At 30.9% G+C, this 21,879-nt stretch overlaps 1 protein-coding gene and 1 long non-coding RNA gene across 2 annotated transcripts; one reads left to right on the top strand and one right to left on the bottom strand.

The window, feature by feature from the left end:
* Window positions 1-4,446: 4,446 nt before the first annotated feature.
* LOC108915777 lies at window positions 4,447-8,613 on the bottom strand. The gene is made up of 2 exons (XR_001964738.2): window positions 8,424-8,613; window positions 4,447-4,811 (listed from the first exon to the last, which is right to left on the bottom strand). It is a non-coding gene; the product is annotated as an uncharacterized LOC108915777 (long non-coding RNA).
* Window positions 8,614-9,784: 1,171 nt separating this feature from the next.
* Window positions 9,785-11,264, top strand: LOC108915778 (actin, muscle). The gene has a single exon (XM_018721905.1). The coding sequence runs from the start codon at window positions 9,863-9,865 to the stop codon at window positions 10,991-10,993; it is 1,131 nt and encodes a 376-aa protein (XP_018577421.1). The 5' UTR covers window positions 9,785-9,862; the 3' UTR covers window positions 10,994-11,264.
* The last annotated feature ends 10,615 nt before the right edge of the window (window positions 11,265-21,879 follow it).

Genomic DNA, 21,879 nt, shown 5'->3' on the forward strand with positions numbered 1-21,879 from the left:
AATAATAATAATATCTCTACTCCTCATTCTAACTACGAGAATTAGCCCAGAAGTCGGAGACTTGTGCGGGAGAGGAGGCGGCATATTATTATTACGCAGGCCGCATTTGCGCCCAGGAACGACTTATGTTGGTAGGCCCTAACCACCATTCAGTGCAGGAATGAGGGAAACCTGGAAAACCTCATTAATTAGGGGGGTGGTCAAATGCCAATCGGTGTCAATCTCTCACATTGACCCAAGCCAACATTCTTCCACCCTACCATACCTGCACAGAGGGCGCCAATCCTCCGTACAAGTATAGATAATCTACGGTCACCGGCCGCGGGAATCGAAACCCGGGCAGACAAACACATAGATTTAAGTACTGACGCCTTAAACCGTGCGGCTATCGACCGATGATAGTTAAGTAAATTTGTTATAACTCTGCGTGTAACCTAAAGAGAATTTTCCTTTGAAAATTGAAAGTTGTTTGTTTTTCTATTAAATTATTCTTATTTCAACTTTTTTCCTGATCGTCAAGTTTGACGTTTAAATTCACAGCCAACTTTTCAATTTTCTATGGTTTTATACAACACAGTTACAATACATATTATGTATTAGTTATTCGTGTTTATGTTTTTTGAAAACTAACAAGAGTAAGAAAAGTTTTAGAATTAAATTCCCCATAAAACAAAGTAGTAATTTTTTAAGTCCCCTAACGGGATAAAAAATTCTGTCACATTTTAAAGGAGCATCGCCCCTTATCAACCCTTTAAAATGCTTCAATTGAACTCTACTTACTGTCGATCTCTTGGTACACTCAAACCGTGTACCAAATTAGGTTTTTCTAAATTCAAGTATAACTGAGATATTGATTTTTTTTTCGAAATTTGAAGTATAAAGTATAGTTGCGTTATAGTATATTTACAAACAGTATTGACCGTTGCTAGGCAGTTGCTAGGAAAACTGTACTAACAAATAATGATTGCATTTATCACGTATAGATGGTCCCGCGAATGTTGCTTGCTTCCTATTTTAGCTACTATTTTCGAGATATACCTAAAACCGAATGTTATTTTTAAATGATTCAATATTGCATTGCAGAAAAGATGTTGAGTTTTATATACGTTATATTTTTTGTGCGTAACAAAGTATTTGTCTTGAAGCATGATAAATATAGTGTGTCATAGTGAAACAACCTTCAAAACATAAGTGATCCATATTTTTATTATGCAGCATTCATTTTCAATAAAAACTGATAAATCATAATAATATATATTTTTAAATGTGAGAATATTGCTGTATATTTAATGTAATTGTATATTTAACTGTATATTTAATGTAATAATCTAATATTACTTTGTAGTTACATTGTTATGCTCATATGGTAGATAAGAGGTAACAAATATGTTACATAAACATTAAAGCAACGTATTTACAGTGTAATAATATCATGTAACAATTTTGTTAATGCAATGTTTTTATGTTCAATGGGATATTAAGTAAAATTTTAAAGTGTACCTAAGTTTCATTACGCATTAGATATACAGAGTGTTACTTATTAGTAGGTCAACCTGTGGTTAACGGGTATTCTTTAGACTAAAATAATGGGACTTTTTTATGTCACTTTTCATTTCGCAGCCCCATTTTCAAAATACAGGGTGTCAAAATTAAAATTTAAAAAATGATTTTTATTGATAACTCCGGTGATTGTAGAGATATTTATTTGAAATTTACCACATATTTTGCCTAGGCTTTCCGAATATTTTTTTTTAGATAAAGCGGCGTCCTATTCTATTTTTTTTTCACTCTTGAAAGATTTTGATTTGAGGCCTCGTTTACGAGATTCTCATCATCCCGTGCTTGAAATTGACATTGGTTCTAGTGATCAGCGGGGACCTACGTATTCGGAAACAAATGGTAAAGTTTTATATAACTTTAAAAAGGCAGACTTTTTGAAAATGAGCTATATAATGCAGAATTGTGATTGGTTTGTAGTAACTTGCCAATTGGATGTAGATCTGGCTGTGGCTAAATTTTATTATATAATTAATGATGTATTTGATAGAACTGTAAAGAAATTTAATATTAAACAATCTTATAGGAATAAATATCCTTGTTACTTTACTAAAGATATACAAGTGCAGCTTAAAGGAAAAGAGGAGTATAGGAAATTAAAATCTATTTCTGACACATATAAGAATAAATTTATTAGTTGTAGAAAACAATTAAAACAACTTATCAGTAAAGAACATCAGAATTACTTAAGAGAGGTTGAGAATGAGATAACTAGGAACACTAAGCAATTTTTTAATTATATTAAAGAAAAGAGAAAATCAGTATCTGAAAATGCACAGTTTTACGACAATAATGTACCTATCTGAGATAATAACATTCCAGATTGTTTTGCTAAATACTTTTATTCAGTATATGCATCAGTTCCTGCAGACTACAATACCAGTTACTTAACCAGTTACAATAACATTCCTATATTTAATATCTTATCCATTACTGAGTCTGATTACATTAAGTCGGTGAAAAAACTTAAGGGAAAAAAGGCTGCTGGATCTGATGGTATACCACCATATATCATAAAGGGCTGTTCTGATTATCTGAAAATACCACTATTATATATTTATAATTTATGTTTAGCAAGAGGCATATTTCGCGACATCGATTTAGTCGATGTTAGACTTTATTTTTTGGGGCTATATGAAAAATTTGAGTCGTTATTTATTTCAATTTACTGAATAAAATGGAAACGATCATCATCATGATCAACGATATTCAATTGGAGCTAAATCTAACATATCAAAAAAATTTCAATATTTCGTACAGTAAGCGCCAAATCAAAGTATGTCGTTGCAGACTAAAGTGCTCGTTACATCGCACAATTCGTTATTCAGTTAGTATTAGTACCATAGGTATAAAAGAAGTCGACTAAATTGATGTCGCGGATCCAAAAAAGTTACAATATCTCGCAAACCGAGCCCTAATCTTACAAGAGTGAAAAAAATTGAATAAAACGCCGCTTTATCTAAAAAAAAATATTTGGAAAGCATACGCGTGCTCAAAAAAAATAGGGGTCCATGGGTACTGCAGACCTCCTCCACTCTGTTCGCGTTTTAATATTTTAAACCAAAATTACACAAAAAGTGTGCCGACTTAATATCAAAATATATGTTAAATTTCTAATAAATATCTCTACAATCACTGGGGGTATTAATAAAAATCATTTTTTACATTTTAAATTTAACACCCTGTATTTTGAAAATGGGGCTCCGTAATGAAAAGTAGCATAAAAAAAGGCGCATTAATTTAGTCCAAAGAATATGTGGTTAACTGCTTGACCTACTAATTTGTAACACCCTGTATAGTATATTAAAGCGGCAGTGATATACTGTTATATGATGAAGTAGCTGAAAAATACGAAATTTATTTTTATCCAACTGATTCAGATCATGAGCATGTAAGTAAAAGTGTCATGAATAATAAACCCTTGAAGAAAAAAACATTAGTAAATTCTCATAGTAGTACCAACGCCTCCAAAACACTGTTGGAGTGCCAGGAAAATGAGTCAGCTACAATAATTTGAAAATGGAATCAATACCCACCTTATTACGTTAAAAGAGGTTGGCAGGATCTACAAAAATATGAATGTACATACCAGTCAATTTGCAGTTATTTATTTATTGCATAATTTTCCCGCAAAATAAAAAGAAAGTGTTGTTTTGTCCATAGCTTTGATCTGTAAATATTCATTTTCGTTTTGTGAGTGATTATTTGTCACGGAATATCACAAGTAGATATTTCATGTCCTGATATGGAGAACACAAAAATATACATGGGTCCCAGTCTTAGAGGGAGTTGTTCTAAATATATCCCTTAACCCACAGTATTCTGCTTTAGACGTATGATATAACGCTATTTGCAGTTTCATATTGTACTGTTAATATCTGCTACCTATTTATAGATACTTTGAAAGAAATTCGGTACGTATATTTTTAAAACTATAGTGAAGACATTAATGTAACTTTAAAATTAAATTGTATAATATTGTAGGGACATGTTTTTTAGATACTTATATTGGGAAAGCAAACCATATATTTAAATGAAAAAGCAATTTATAGTTCTGTTATAATAACTTCTTTTACATTCCGAGTTGGTTTTCCTTAAGATCATGTCATAAACAACAGAAGCAACACAAATATGAATACACGGAAGTTGTATTTATTATTCCATTTTCAACCAGATTTTTTTACGGTAGAACATCAAATATTGTCTTTTGATCAAAACATTTTATTTTGTTTTTGCTAATCAAAACCTACCCCCGATTTTTCTTTTTTGAGGGGACAAAATACAAGAGAGAGTAATATTATATTAGGTATCGATTTTTAACATAAAACCTTAAGTTACCCCTGTAATCAGCATTTTAATTTTTTTAATTTTTGCAAATAAATTTAGTAATAAAATAATATAATGGATTTATTACTACAGGTAAATTATTATGACATAAGTATCAGAAATGTATAACAAAATTAATTCTAATAATATTACAAATTAATTTCAGATTTCAGACTTTTTTGGAAACAAAAATAGAACAACCGCTTTTTCATGGACGTTTCGCACTTCATCAACAGCTTTGACAACATCCTATTTTTTCATTTTTAACTTCCAAATCATAAAAAATACTTGGTTATGACTATCTCATACCATTATTATTGATTCCATGTTATTATACTTTTATTGGGCTGACTTTCTCACTGCTTAGTAACATCATTAGAATTCTTTTTGCTATCTCCTTTAGATGCTTATTCCATGGCTTACATTGTCTGTAATAAATAATAAGTACTATATTATTTATTTATTAAATTTATTCAAAATTTGTAAATTTCGCATTTTTTATGAAATTTAAGAAGGTGCTGAGTATTGTATTCAGTTTATACGAAAAAAAAATGCTAATATGATTTCTCAAATGTTAAAGATTATACATACCTACATAATATTGACATTTTTACAATATTTTGAAGGTATTAATCTAATCTAAATTAATTCTAAACATTTTCCTAAAGTAAAGGCTTTTCAACAAAAATTGATTTAAATTCAATACTACAAAATGTTAACCTAGGGTTTTAAACTGTTGAACTACTTATTGTATACTGAAAATTCTACAATCTTGAAGTAAACAAATGAATAAACTGGTGAATGCGAACAATTAAAGCTAAAAGTTTTAAACAATACCTATTTTAATGTAATACCTCAAAAGGAAGACATTTTTTAATCGCTTAGTAACCTAGTTTCTTTAAAAAACATTTCAATAATTTTAAAACTGAAAAAAAGAAAAAGGTTTGTTACTTTTACGCAGTGAAATATTAAATAACCTATTTTTTAATTGTGTATATTTAATAGCATTTAATAGGATATAAATAATAACAATATTATTAAAGGTTTTTGAATCACTTTAAAATTAGGAAAAACTTATCATTTTCACTTTTTGTTACTATATTGTGTGGAATTTTCATTCACATTCTTAAAGTTATTCATTGAAATTTTAGTAGTTATTTGAAATAGTCAGGATGTCTTAACGTGATTCATTTAAGCTCACCACAGTCAAAAAGGATTAAAAGATTATTTTTTGACGTGAATTATGAAAAAAAAAGTCTCTATTATAATTAAAGTTAGGGTAAAGCTATTAGATTAATTAGCAAAATTGTTATAATTGTAAGAAGCACTCAAAGAATCTTGACAAAAATATGGTTAGTTATGATTATTTGAAATTGGGATTAATTTTCCATTAAATAAAGAGCGATAAAGTTTCATTTAGTGAAGAGACAATCTAATTAGTAGTTGCTACATTTTCGAAGCCTTAGGTATTCATTGTAATCTTAAAAATGTGCATACTTATTCGTAATTTACACTATCCTAAATAATACTAATCATACTTACATTTTTATTGTTATACGTATCTTTTACAGGATTATTGATATGCAAGTATCTAATATAAATATCATTTAACTTTCTTATTTTAGAAAAAGTTCCAAATAAGAAAGTGGAAAATTGTAGCTTTTCAATAAGAATTATAATATGGAAATAAAATGTTGTAAAAAGTGTTCTTAAAAAGAATAACAAACAAAACTTCTGTACTATATACAGGGTGTCCCGAAATTCATGCAACAAAATTTGGTCGCAGATTCTTAAGACAAATTTAGGGGACCCGCATATTTTATATTTGCCAAGTGACCCCCTCTTTCGGAGTTACAGCCCCCTGAAGTCCGCCCCCTAAGAATAATCTTTTTTTAATATCTCAGAACCCTGTTGTACGAGAATGGTTAAATTTGGTACTCAGGGGTTTTATGACATGTGGAATCTGATGGTGCCCCGTTTTTTGGCGGGCAGCCCCCTTCAGACAATTTTTCGTGGGCCCCCTTGTCTTTGGAGCCAAAAAAAAATTTAGTCGCATATTTAAATTTCTTAAAAATTATCAGTCCACTAGAATTTAGAAACTTTTTGTCTCTTTATACATTTTTCGTAAAACGCAAAGTTCCCGAGAAAAATGTCAAAATGTGATCGAATGCATATCGTGATTTGCCATTTTCCTCAAAAACATTGCGTTTTACGAAACAAATATCAATAGACAAAAAAGTTTCTAAATTCAATGGCTTTCTAGCTAACTAAATCAAATTTGCCACCAAATTTTTTTTTCCAAAAACAAGGGCTCCCACGAAAAAGTGTATTAAGGGGAGTTTCTCGCCAAAAAGGGTAGCACCATCAGATTCCACATGTCATAAAACCCCTGTGTACTAAATTTAGTGGTTCTCGTACAACATGGTTTTGAGATATAAAAAAGACTTCTTAGGGGCAGATTTGGCAAAAAGAAAAGATACGGGTCCCCTAAATTTGTCTTAAGAATCTATGATCAAATTTTGTTACATGAATTTCGGGATACCCTATATATCATTTTATATTTGAATAGAATGGTATAAAAAAATCACGAGTTTTGTTTGTCCTGCTTTTTAAGAACATCCTGCACAAAATTTACTATGTGATAAATATTTCTAGTTGCTAAACAACAAAGGGAAGGAAATTGGCTGCATAAAGGCATATTCGGCCAATTGCTTTCACCTAGTTATGACTCACTCTGTATATTAACAGACACACAAATAAATCAAATAGATAGCCATGTATTATTTTGAAGCTTCTAATACTCCGCACATCTGAAATCATGATCTATTTTTGAACCTAGCCTTTTTATTTATTTAACATATTTTCATATTACCTTATATTCACAAAATATTGTAAAATATAAGCAAAACAGATTATTAATAAAGCCAGTGTTAAAGAATTAGTCACACAAAACAGATATTTGAGTTTTGTACTTATTTATAGTTATTTTTCAAGTGGTAGAAAATGTTTATAAAAGCGTTTACAAGGATTGTTAATCTGCAAATATTTATTTACAAGAAATTAGAATTAATTAATTAATTTTTAAAACTTTCCTAAACTCTCAGTAGTGTTAATTGTTATCATCCCACCTTAACTTTTTTAATTTTCAGCTTCAGTTAAAAATACTTTATAATCTGTAAAAAGATACGAGATATCAAAGCACATGTAGATATGTGATTTATATGAATAATTTGGAAATATTTCAAAATATACTCAAAAAAAATTAACAAGATTTGTTTAACACAAAAAAGCAGTATAACAATTTCGGCTCCTCAAAAATAATTTCTAAAAATGTTTATAAATTTTCATCTACATTTTGATATCAAATATGCGAATAGACAACACAAAATAAAAAATATAATCCGGCACACAAATTGTAGGAAAAAACATACCTTTCGTGTTGGAATCACTAAACAATAAAGAAATTAATTAAAATTCTTATTTCTAATAACAATGACTGATTACTTTGGACAAAAATTATCATAAAATTTAACCATCTATTAATATTTCTCATTTTAATGTTACTACTATGATTTTGCTGTCAATGTATTAAAATTTTTAGAATTAATTTGAATTAACTAAATATAACATATAAAGTGTTTACAGCTTATAATAAAAACATATAATTTAAAAGACAATTTTTGATAATTTAATTGTGACATAATTTAATATTAGATATATTTATAATTATTTCGTCTTTACGTATTACAATTAAAAAAAAGTCGTTCATTTCGCCAAATGTGCATTTATTTTTTTTAATATTTAATTTCATTAGTAGGTGCTTACTTAGGGTTTATTTATATATAAATGATTTTTTTTAAATATAGTTATCAATTTCGATATAAGTATATCTAAAAAATAAATAGATAGTGAAAGATAACTAGATCAGTATAGGAAACAATAAGTTAACGATATTCTTCTTTTGTTAATACTGATTGATAGAAATATTTACATTAAATGCAATTCAAAGAAAAAAATGGCTGATAGTTAAGTGTACTTACAAAGCTCTTACAACTATCGAAAAAATAGCTAAACTACCCAACTTTAAGCCTACCAGTGATGAGTAAACGAACACACATGCTACATAGAAAAGCCGTCGATGGAGAGCGTCGAAATGAGGTTTTAGGCATGCATTTTTGGTTAGAGGTACTATTTTGGAGGCTCATACACCTTGCCACGTTTGTGAAATCCGCCGCAACGACGCGCCTCCCACTAACAGTACGGATGTCTTATTTGGGCGACGCCGTGCGGCTGCGTCGCTGCTCAAGCCAAACCATACATGGATGGTACGTGATATTTTGAGTAACCACCATTAGACACGGGCGCATACCAAGGGGTTCGCCGGAGCACTGAATTAATTCAATTAAAATAAATAAATTAATACGAATTATCTTTTAATTGTTTGCTTTTGTACTGTTTTTCGAAACCTATCTTGTTAACAAACAAAATATTATAACAAAGTTGAACAAAATATGAAAAGTACTTGACATCATCTTTAATTCATATGGACGTCTACGTGATATTTTCCATATTGTTAATATCAAATAAATCCTACTTTCATGAAAAATCGTATATATTCTGAGTGTTGGCCTTACTGAATGAAATTTATAACAAATACCTATTATTTAATAATTCCGTAACTTAAGTTTCTTTTATTTCTATATCAAATGCTGCGTTTTTAGGGTTTACTGCATAATGATGCATCGTAATATATCTTCAACTCATAGGTCATTAAATTTTGAGCTGATCCTTGTTATTAGTTTTAATATAATTTTGTTAGTACTAAAAAGAATTGATTTGTTACTTGCAATTGCTGAAATAAGTACCTATCCATAGCCTATAAAAGTGTAAATTTTAATAACTTAGTAAAAAAAAGTAAATACAAATTTGTTTATTACATTCAATGATTAGCACCCTTGTTTATTTTAAAACGAAAATAAAGAATAAAAAGTAGAGTATTTTATTTTTATAGATATTCGTCTCTTGTCTATGTATTTGTTTAACGATGATAAGTACCTTTAATACGATATTAAAAATTATTTACTCAACATAAAATTCGGAATAGATTTATTTTCTAATTTAAATATACTTTAAAATTAAAATAATCTGTATCGAAGTTTGATATAGAGATTAAAGTTACCCGTTTTATTTAAAAATTATATAGAAAAGAAAGTTATGCTAAAAATAAGACTAAGTTATTAATTTTCAATGTTATCTACTAATTGACTATGAATGAAATGAAATAGTATTATTTTAAAATACATTATCTGTAATGGCAAGATATGGTAGCAAGTATAGGAAATAAAATAGAACTCATGACGGCGCCACTGGTGCCAGACCCTATAAAAGCTAGTTTCTTGGTTTCCAATATTCAGTCGCATCCTAGCTTATTAGCTGTGTTTTTCTGTCTAGTGAGCAGTGATCAACCACATCAGACAACATGTGTGACGACGATGTTGCGGCTCTTGTCGTTGACAATGGTTCCGGAATGTGCAAAGCCGGTTTCGCCGGTGATGACGCACCCCGTGCCGTCTTCCCATCCATCGTCGGTCGCCCCAGGCATCAGGGAGTAATGGTTGGTATGGGACAAAAAGACTCATACGTAGGAGATGAAGCCCAAAGCAAAAGAGGTATCCTTACTTTGAAATACCCCATTGAACACGGTATCATCACCAACTGGGATGATATGGAAAAGATCTGGCATCACACCTTCTACAACGAACTCCGTGTCGCCCCAGAAGAACACCCAGTTCTCCTCACTGAAGCTCCCCTCAACCCCAAAGCTAACCGTGAAAAGATGACTCAAATCATGTTTGAAACCTTCAACACACCCGCTATGTATGTTGCCATCCAAGCTGTACTTTCCTTATACGCTTCCGGTCGTACCACTGGTATTGTATTGGACTCTGGAGATGGTGTCACCCACACTGTACCAATTTATGAAGGTTATGCCCTCCCCCATGCCATCCTCCGTTTGGACTTGGCTGGCCGTGACTTGACCGACTACCTCATGAAGATCCTTACTGAAAGAGGTTACTCATTCACCACCACAGCTGAAAGGGAAATTGTCCGTGACATCAAGGAAAAACTTTGCTATGTTGCCCTCGACTTCGAACAAGAAATGGCCACCGCCGCCGCCTCAACCTCCCTCGAAAAGAGCTACGAACTTCCTGATGGACAAGTCATCACCATTGGTAACGAAAGATTCCGTTGCCCTGAAGCTCTCTTCCAGCCTTCCTTCTTGGGTATGGAATCTTGCGGTATCCATGAAACTGTCTACAACTCCATCATGAAGTGCGACGTTGATATCCGTAAGGACTTGTACGCCAACACTGTACTCTCCGGAGGTACCACCATGTACCCTGGTATTGCTGACCGTATGCAAAAGGAAATCACTGCCCTTGCTCCATCCACCATCAAGATCAAGATCATTGCTCCCCCAGAAAGGAAATACTCCGTATGGATTGGTGGATCCATCTTGGCTTCCCTCTCAACTTTCCAACAGATGTGGATCTCCAAGCAAGAATACGACGAATCCGGCCCTGGAATCGTCCACCGCAAGTGCTTCTAAGCAATTTAATTGTATTTCTAATAAGCTATTCGACATGTTGTTGTACTGTATTACATCTACAGTTTTATTATTAATGCGACCGTGGTTGTACTGCCAGACAGACTTTTATTTGAACATCATATCAATTAACACCTTTTGATTATTATGTTTATTATTTGTTATTATATTTACTTATTGTAATAATTTTATCACTGGGCAGGTCAATAAAACCTATCTAGTAATAAACCTGCCTATTTATTTCTATTTTTAAGATTTTACGATCCAAAGAGAACACTGATGTTATTATTATGTTATATATACATACCTATTGTAATTTTTTAGTACATTTTTTCGGCATTATTTATACAATATATAATTAATTACAGTTTAACTTTTTAAATTCAGCTACCTTCCAGTAGGACACATTTTTTCCATATAATTTAAATTATTAACCAAATTGGATTATATCAAATACAAAAAAATAATTTTTCTATTGCCATACTTACATAACGTAAAACAGATTATCCTTATTACCAAAATAAAAATAGCAACACAGTTCTATTTATAGATTGGATTTTCTACAGAACAGAAATGACTTCTAAGTAAGTATCGTAAAAGTGCGGGAGGTAGCTAAACATTATTTCAAAATACGTCATGGGTTATTTATAACCTAGTGCTGCAAATAGCTCAAATCCTTTATGAATCTTTGCCAGCAGTAGATATTCGGTAATATTTACACTATCTTATTCAGCTCAAGGGAGTTAAATTTAGATTACAACCGCTTATAAGGCAAGACTTTCGGTATTAAATATATAATACTGGTGGATAGGTTATTTTAATAAATAGGAACTTGGGTGGTGGAAACAAAAGAATAGTGGGATGTTTTAAACATTCACTTCTGCAATAACTTGTACAATAACTTCTGCAATAAGTGCGTACTCTATTATCCATGAGATAAATCGAAAAGATGGTTTAAAGTGCTTAAATTAATATAGTGGTCCTCTCTAACTAAATGATTTACTAAAGACTAAGTATAAGTTCCACAGCTTTTTGGTAATTTCATAATTTTTATGTAACGTAACATGTTTCACAAAGTTTTTCGATCTAGCTTTTCGGGGTACTAAATATAAATTTGTGAAGTTGGAAAGAGTTCAAGAATGGAATTTGTTCATAAATAAAGTCAAATATTTATCACATTCTAAATCCTTTTGGAATATTAAGTAACACTTTTCTATTTCCTTTTTTTTTTTGTAAATAGGTTACGAGTTATTTTCTGCGCTCTAAATATTTAAACTTCACATAAAAAATATATAATTACTTACTAAAAGTAAACATAAACATTTATCTTTAATAGCTGAAAGATGAAATTTGTTTAATTTCTTATTGTAGATAATACATATAAAGATATAAAAACCAGTTTTAAATCAATGCAGTGTACTTACTTAATGTAGTAAGTTCAACAGTGGGCACTGTCAATTGGATATTTAAATGTATTTATCACTTTTCTTACTATTTCTGCATTTTACTTTAGGATTTATTTTTCAAGTGGTGTCATTTCAAATGAATTTAATAATTATTAAGATTACAAAATTATGTATAACACACAAAACATTTAGAAAAAATTAAATTTTGAAACGACAATGTCAAAAGTGTGGGTATAAACTAATGTAAACCGTTTTTTCTTACCTAACCAATATTTACTCTTTTACTAAATTAATTTTTTAAAAACATGTATTTTAAAAATAGTTAAATGAAGTTTACATAAAACTATTTTTCATCATTGCGAACCTGTGACAAATGTCACATAGAAGACATACATACATATACATTATTTAAAGAATTTTTTTGTTAATAAACGGTTAGTTTTAAAGCAAAGAATTAAGAGAGGTAAAAGTTTTAAAATAAACCAGGCTATCTGATACGTATTTTCGAATATTCAATTTTTATCAAACAATAAAGGTGTAGCAGAAAACAACTTAGGAGATGCTTATTTCAACCCCCTCCAAGGGGCCGAAATTTTCGAAACATTATTGAAAAGTTGCACATGCATTAGTAGAAAATTTATGTAAAATTTGACTACTACTACTTCTTTTGAAAACACCCTGTATATACAAAGTTTACACTATATTTTGACGATAGGTAGAGGCAAGAATTATAAATGAGTATTAAAAAATCTTAAGTCCTTTCTCATACTCTCATTAAAACAAATTAATTTCAGTGTAGAAATAAAGCCAATTTTTACTGTTTTAGATGGAATATCCTATAGGTATCAGAGATATAGAGTGGGGAGAATGCTCTTACAACCTGCGCGAGCGGCTAATAACAATGGTCGCCATTTTAAACATAATGGTTTGCCAACAGATAAATTTTAGGGAAATTTAAATAGGAACAGGGAGAGGCACATTTAAAATACAATACCAAAAATAAAGATTCAAATTATATGAGCAACATTTTTTATTTTAATAGTTTTTTTTCAGAAATTGGTAAATATCTAAAAAAAATTCTATTTTGAAATATAAAGATAAACTATTATAAACAAATAATGGTTTTACATATTTTATTTATTGATGATTATAAATAATATTAACTTAGTTGTTTTCGTATTAGATGTCCCTGAATTTTTTCAGTATATTGTTTGTCTAAATTAAAAAATTTTATACGAATACCTATATGCAGAAACAACACTTTTTGTAAGAAATAATAAATGACTTTCATGCGAGTGATACATTGTGCTCTATTAAACTAGAGAACAGTTTTCCTGCACAATTATAAAATTGTTGTTGTACCACAGAACTAACAAATACAAGCATGAAATCATTTTCATGTGGCAATTTATTTTCAGTGGATACTAAAAGTCGTCTTATTGCGGTAATTCTGAATATTTTTTCTTAATTTTATCAGGTAGATATACTGAAATAATGTAACATGTAAGCTAAGCAATATAGTCATTGGTTGGGGTTGAAGACAAAATACATGTAATGTGTATAACTCGCATAACCTAATTACTGCTTTTTCGTATCTATAACTATGTTCAGTTTGAAAAAACTTTTCTCCTTGTGCTGCTATCAGTAGGTACTTGCAGAAGTATCTTAAGTAGATGATAATTCACTAAAATAATAATATAGACTGCCAGGGAAAATAATATTTATAAAAAAAAATAATATTAACAAAAAATAAAATTACCAATGGTTCTGGTTAAGCTTAGAACGCTATGCCGTATCATCTAATGACATCGATGAAGTAAATGGAGCATTTTTTTGTATGGTATGTAATGTTTCAACTGAACTTGTGGATGGAGCGTCGGCTTTATTAGTTAAATAGGTTTCTAAATTTGGAACTGCATCAGGCTTTAGGCGAATTTGACTTCCAGCATTCAGAAAATCTTTTTTTATTTCTGTGACCATTTAAATTCGTGATCAAGTCTCAGACTTTTTACCCATTTTATAAACATATCACCCCTCGGAATGCTGCAAGATTATTTAAACAGTTGTTGCAAGAAATAAATTCATAAAACCACTCTTACCGATGAAATGTAATTCCTTTTGGTTTAAAACGCCTTATGTTAAAAAGCACCCCTTCACAGCACACGACATAACAAAAAACAATAAAGGGTACATGTTTTCCTTAGTGTAGAGACGATGTATTGAATATTAAAAAGCGTCCACAGCGGCAATTTGCCGCTCCAGGCGTGAATTATACGTAGGTATATAAACAAATAGTAACTAATAAATAATTCACGAAACATAATCTTGCTCACTCCTCAAAAATCAAAACAAAACAAAATCATGTTCAAAATGGCGACACTGGTAGTGTCCCTCGAAAATAGGATGCGCAGAAGTCAATGAGCCTTTTCCCTACTCTATATATCTGATAGGTATACGTAAATTAACGGGTGATATGTTTGTCTCTAATAATAAAGGAGGGATATAAGATTATATTTATTTGTTACATTGTTGTATTATGTATGTCGTAGCCCTATTTTAAAATGCGTCTTTTTATACGTCTAGACGTTTTATAACAGGCGGACTAATTGTCAAATATTCCTAGACATTGCGATTTGACTAGTTAAGTCATTTTCAGCCGGATTTTTTACAAAACGACGAGCAACGTGTGGATACATTGGCAAATTATAAACATCACCTTTTAAGATTTCGGTAGTTTTATAAAACGTTTATATTCGTCATTCTGTTAAATGAAATGGTAATCTGATTAATAGACTAAAAATTAATAAATACGGATATTAAAAGATTCAACATAGTATTTTTATATGATATTTATTTATGATTCACCTTAATACAGGGAGTGTTAAGTGACACGTCGTTTGAAAGGTATCTTCATTCTCTACGCAACTGTTTTATTTTTTGAATTTAATCGATTAGTTTAAATTGTAGGTTATTAACAAAAAAACCTACTTTTTACAAAGGACCCCGCACAAACCTTATGGAAAATGGTTCCCGGTCAAATTCGTTCAAATGGTTTTTTAGTGGGTGTAAACGGACTTGATTTGCCCGTCCTGAGAAACGTCATAGCATAAGTGTAGACGAGGGGTCTAATTCCATGGCTATAATAAATTTATAAATTAAAAAAACACAACTGGGACGTTTTAAAATGCTGTAATAATTAAAATTGATCAAAGCGGTTAAAGCAAACCGTAAAAAATATTAGATGTTATGTTTTATTTTGTTTTTTCAATATTTTCTATATCTTTTACGCAGACACGCCAATGGATTTTCGTTCCCGGCACGCTTCATCCCCCTTACTAGTCCAAAAGCTAACGATGAGTCACTCTCTATAATTTCGACCGCGGAGTATAACTGAGTTTATTCCCATGTATTCTGTTTCGCTAAATACGAATCTAACCTTATTTTGGACCATATCCCAAGCATTTGTGCGTAACCTCAAAAAAAAAGATCTTTCATTTTTCGACGGTGTGGGTCAGCAATTTGACTGTCGATTTTTTGTCCGAAAGTAGGTCGGAATAGACGGTGAATCTGAAAATTTGGGTTCGATACGACCAAATCTGGCTACAGTGAAATTTTGTTTAAATTAAAAAAATTTCGATTTTTTTATCATTTTCAGTATTTTATATCTCTGGCTCTATATAACTTAGAAACTTGAACCAAATGGCATTGTTCTCTAGCTACTGACCTTATATTTTAGAGAAAAATTAAAAATTTGTTTTAAACATAAATCCGCCGGCCTGACTGTGTGCTTTTAACTGAATCAGTACTTTAGCGAAATTTACTTATTTTTAAAACATTCCCAGATCTATAGTTTTTGAAGTAAAATGCTGAACAATTAATTTAAGTTTGAAACAAAATTTTATTTTTTATTCTAAAATACGAGGTGGATAGAGAAGAATGCTGTTTAGTTCAAGTCTTTAAGTTATAAAGCCAAAAATATAAAATTCTGAAAATGTATTTTTGTTTAATTTCAAAAAATTCCACAGTGACCGGATTTGGACGTCTCGCGTTCAAATTTTCAGAAATACCTCCTTTTCCGACCTACTTTCGGAGAAAAAAATCGGTGACCTACGCCCGGGTGGTTTCGACGAAAAGTAAAGGATCTCTTTTTTTAGGTTAGACACGACCGCTTGGGATATGAGCCACAAATATGGTTAGATTCGTATTTAGCGGAATAAAATATACCAGAATAAGCTCTGTTCGCAATTTTTTTACCATTCCACGACTTTTAATCACGATAACTTCATTTTCATGGTGTCTTTCTTGAGATTTTCCGGCCCTACTGGTCCGCTATTTTAATTTTTTTTTAAATGGCCAACACACGTATAACTACTAAATGAGTCCGTAACGGATTTTTTTATGTTGCTTCAATTTTTGGACAAAGTTTTGACACAGAATGCCCCATATTTTTTTATTTATTAAGAAAACATTATTCCTACCCCTACTTACCTAAAGTGAATTGGCTTTATCTTTTTGGAACAAAATTGAACAAACTCATTTCATGTATAGTAGTATCAACATTCTTTCATTTATAGTAATTTCCGCGACCCATGTACAGAAAAGGAAGTAAGGTTTATGATATACACTCTCAAAACATCACATTAAGTGAGCTGAGATATACTTAGACCACTTTGATATTGATTCATAAAGCAATCAGTTCGATTAGGTGTTCGAATGATTAATTTAGACAATACACGTCATACAAAACACTTAATTTTACTAATTATTCCCACTCTTTAAATAAATAATTTATTGTTCAATACTGTAAATATAAAATAAATTAGAAGACAAAAAAAATTGTAAGTATGAAGTAGCGCTTACAACTTACTCGTGTAAGAAAAAGGAAGTCCATCTACCCATCTAAAATCTCCTTCGTGCGGTTTATCAGACGCTCCAATCCAGTAAGAGTTATAGTCATTATATCCTGGGCTGTAACACAAATTAAAGAAGTATTAAACCACAGTACCTAGCGGTTATTTGATGAATACTTTAAAATAAAACATTACATTTCTAGAAACTATCTCAAATTATTAGGTAACTAGGATTGTTCCAATATAGAGTGGGTGAATATCTTGGAACAATTGCTGATAGATGAGGCTGTTCCTTCGTTCCTTCTTTGTAAAATGAATTAAAATTTACAGGAATTTTACTGATGGTTTGAGTGTAGAAATATTACTTCATGACTGCCTAATGCATGAAAAATTTAAAAAAAAAACGGAAACATACACACCTTGAAGAAAACATTATGATGCCGTTGTATAAAAAATCTATAAGTATACCTCGGAAAACATGCGGAAAATTATTTTAATCCACAATAATTATATTTGAAGTATTAAATGTTATATCAAGAATAATATATAGGCTGTTAAAAATTGTCTATCTCGAAAGTTGATAATATTATAAATGAAAAATTTCCTATAAATATACCTACTAAAGTATCTTGAAAGGAAGATACAAGATTTTTAAGGCCGTATTAAAAAACATAATTTTATTTGATCCTAGTAGTCAATAAAATGTACTTTCAATTAAATTTCTCGAAACTACTGGCTGTTACAAATTCTCTTCTCACTACAGTAATCTCGGAAACTGTAAGAGATAAGAAGTAGGGCCTCTAAAAAATCTTCTACTAAAAAAGGCTACCATGATTAGTTTCCGAAATTTTGAAGAAAATGAAATTTTGGAGATTCGTTTTTGTTTCATTTCAGCCTTGTTTGAGGTGATATTGAAAAAATGAGAACACTTTCTCATGGCAACTTGATTATGCTATCTATCGAATGGCATAATCAATTTTTATATGTAACGTTTCGTCTCTCCAGGACCAACATCAACTTCATTTTTTTAAATACGACCCTGGAAATTTTATTATATTTTTTGCAAGTCTTCATGACCCCAATACTGTACGGCCTCAGCTCAAACCAAATTCAGATATTTTGTCTCTAAAAATGAATCTTCAATGTATTCGTTCCAAATTTATCTAATTTTTTTAAAAAAATTTATGTTTTTTTTTAATTATCGTGCATTCCAAGTGTCTTTAGACCCTGTGAAATCCATTAGTTACTTAAACTATTACCATCACACGTTACAATAAAACATTATTAGAGTTTTAATCTCCATCACCTAGTCATACATAATTCGAAAAGTTGTTGCTACAAAATTAAAACATTACTACAATTTTAATTTCATTTGACAGATTAATTCTTAAAAATGCATATGAACAATCAAAACTCCATATAAATATTATACTTTAAAGAATGACAGTAAATGAAAAATGTTGAGAATGAAGATAAGCATAATATTATCGGAATTTATTATACTGTAACCGCAACAGTGAAAGAGCATGTCAGATGTATTTGTATGAATATCCTGAAAAAAAATTAGATCGAAATTTGTTTGAATTTTGAGCACTTGAGAAATCTAGAAATAACTATGATCACGAGATTAAAACTGTATTAATATTTTATTGTAACATGTCATGGTAATAATTTAAATAACTAGGTGATTTCACAGGGTCTAGCGACACTTAAGAGTGTGCGATAATTCAAGAAACACAAATCTAAAAAAAATAAAATAAATTTGGAATGATGGAAAGATGGATTTTTAGAGACAAAACGTCTGCATCTGGTTCGAGCTGAGGCAGTACAGTATTGGGGGTCATGAAGGCTTGCAAAAAATGTAATACAATTTCCAGGGTCATATTTAAAAAAATGAAGTTGATGATGGTTCTGGAGAGACGAAACGTTACTTATAAAAATTGATTATGCCATTCGATAGATAGCATAATCAAGTTGCCATGAGAAAGTGTTCTTATTTTTTCAATATCACCTCAAACAAGGCTGAAATGAAACAAAAACGAATTTCCAAAATTTCATTTTTTTCAAAATTTCGAAAACTAATCATGTTAGCCTTGAATTTTTAGAGGCATAATGTTGGTCCCTTGATTACGCAACTTTGCCCCCATTTAAGCTACTTCGTATCTCTTACAGTTTCCGAGATCCCTGTAGTGAGAAGCTAATTTATAACAGCCTGTATATTCTTACAAAAATTCCAAGGTGTTGAAATTTAACAAAATTTTAGTTAATTCCTTTACATCCTAATTAAATTCCTATATAAAATCCATTTTGTCCTCAATTTTTCCTAATTTTACAGACCTACAGTAATTTTTTTTTGAAACACTAATTTTATTTCTTTGGCGTTGGCAATTAAATTCTGGTAAAATTAAAAATTACTAAAATAATAAGATCAAGACTACCGGCTGGTGTAATTTTTCATGACATTTCATTCAACGCAATGGTTTGTTACTGCTTAAGCCGGTCCCAGACGATGTGGCCAACGTTCGTTCCAATGTTGGTTCCAATGTTCGTTCCAACGTTGGACACAATTTTCGTCATAAAAGTATGGCAAGTGTGTCTGCTACACGATGGGGTGAACTTTTGTTGGACATTAGAATTACATATGTGGCCAACGTCCGTCAGTGTCGTACTCATACTGCAGATTCACAGAACAGTAAAAAATGAAATATGAACAGACAACAACTGTTGGCATGATAGTATTATGCAGTGCAAAACTATTATTACAAATAAAAAACAAAAAAAAAGACGTGTTAGAAGGTGGTGGATGCTACATATCTAAATATCTCTAAATTGAAATCTGTTGAAATTCAAGACATTATTATAGTTTTACTTAACATATAACTCACTTGTGAAAAGTAAGTACAAAGTTTGAAAACTTTATATTATATTTATAATATTCAGTATGACTTTATAGACAAAAGAAAAACTAAACCAGTTCAATGTCGAATTTTTCGGCGCTCCTGGAATACGTCAAACACACGATCGCTCGTGTGGGTGTGTGACGAACGATGCTTCCAATATGCTTCCAACGCTGGAAGCTCCTTTGATGCGGCTTAAATTTACCGACAGAAGCCCGAACGTGGCATGTAGCCAACGTTGGACACATGCAATTCGCCAGCGCCCGCCCACACGATGTGGCAAATGGCGATATGTCCAACGTTGGAAGGCATTCGCCACATCGTCTGGGACCGGCTTTATTGTAAACGAATCATTACGACCAATGATGCTTTTGACATCCGTTGTCTTTTACTGTTTCTGATCAGTTTCTGCTTCGTTTTGTTGTTTCCTATTTGCTACATTTAAGTCGTACATATTACTGGTAAGCTGTAAGGGAAACAAAATTTTAAGATTAATAATATTTTTATTTCAGAACATAGTATGCCTTTTACTCCGGAACAAGATGCTTCATTTTCGAAGTAGAACTCAAAGTGAAGATGGGTCAAGGACGTACCCTTTGCAGTCTTGCACTGAGCAATTTGACAGGATTTCCAGATGCAAACATTAACTATGATACTTTCTTAAACCCAAAATGTACTATTTTCAAAAGATTTTAAACCAAATACTGCATTTGCAAAGGAAAATCTATGGGCAGACCAACTGTACTTACAGAAAATGTCGTTGATAATATACGGCAACGAATAAATCAAAGTCCGTACTATAGTTGTCTGCTCAGACGTAATTTTTTTTGTTAAGTTCAATGAATTATTCTCAAATTTAGTTTCTATCTCTAAAATATTTTAACTTTGAAATTTTGAATTTTTTTTTTTGAATTTGAGATTATATTGAAGTAAATATATATTCCAAATTTTTCATTTTAAGGCTTTCAGTTGGTACAAGTTATAAAGCTTTAAAAAGACAACTGCATTTACATCCATACAATGTACTGTTATGCAGGAATTATTTCCCATAGACTAGGGCAGACGATTATAGTACTGTGAGTGGTATGAGTATAGAAAATATGAATAATAATTTGTTGGGCAGGTTGGACTTGCCGTTTTTCAATGACGAAGCAAGGTTTCACATCATAGACCACCTAGACTGGCTTATAGAGCGACTTTGGTGAAAACACTTCGGAGCCTGATTTGGAGCCCACCGCTCAGTAGTGTCCTAGCATTTGACATGTACGCATCGCTGCGATTTCGATAATTAGACGTTTTATCATGGGCAAGTGTATTGTAAAAAAATCTATAAATACAAGTGATCGAGTTGGTGAAGAGAAGCGAAAAGTTTCCTTCTTTAGGTAAGTATAAAAAGGAATATATAAAAGGTAAATATGTACGCCATTTTTCGGTTGACGTCACAAGTTTCCAGGGTTAGCTTTATAATTTTGTTCGCCCACATAGTGTAGTGATTAACGTGATATTGTTATTATAAAATAATGAATGAATTACTGTAAAATATTTTTAGTAATTATTTACTTTATGCGAGTCTTAAATTTTTATGAAATTTTACCAATTCCCGTCATTTCGAGATAGCTGAAAATTAATAAAATATTTTTTTCAATTGAAAAAATCGCAAACAAAACTAATTTCAAATTCATGTTCAATACCCTGGAAACGGAGAGTTGACAAAATGTGATTAGAAAAAATCAGAG

Source organism: Anoplophora glabripennis, unplaced genomic scaffold, assembly GCF_000390285.2.
Source record: "Anoplophora glabripennis isolate ALB-LARVAE unplaced genomic scaffold, Agla_2.0 scaffold1427, whole genome shotgun sequence".
NCBI classification, from domain to species: Eukaryota; Metazoa; Arthropoda; class Insecta; order Coleoptera; family Cerambycidae; genus Anoplophora; species Anoplophora glabripennis.

Coding starts and splice junctions, on each gene's coding strand:
- LOC108915778 (XM_018721905.1), top strand. CDS start 9,863: ATGTGTGACGACGATGTTGCGGCTCTTGTCGTTGACAATGGTTCCGGA.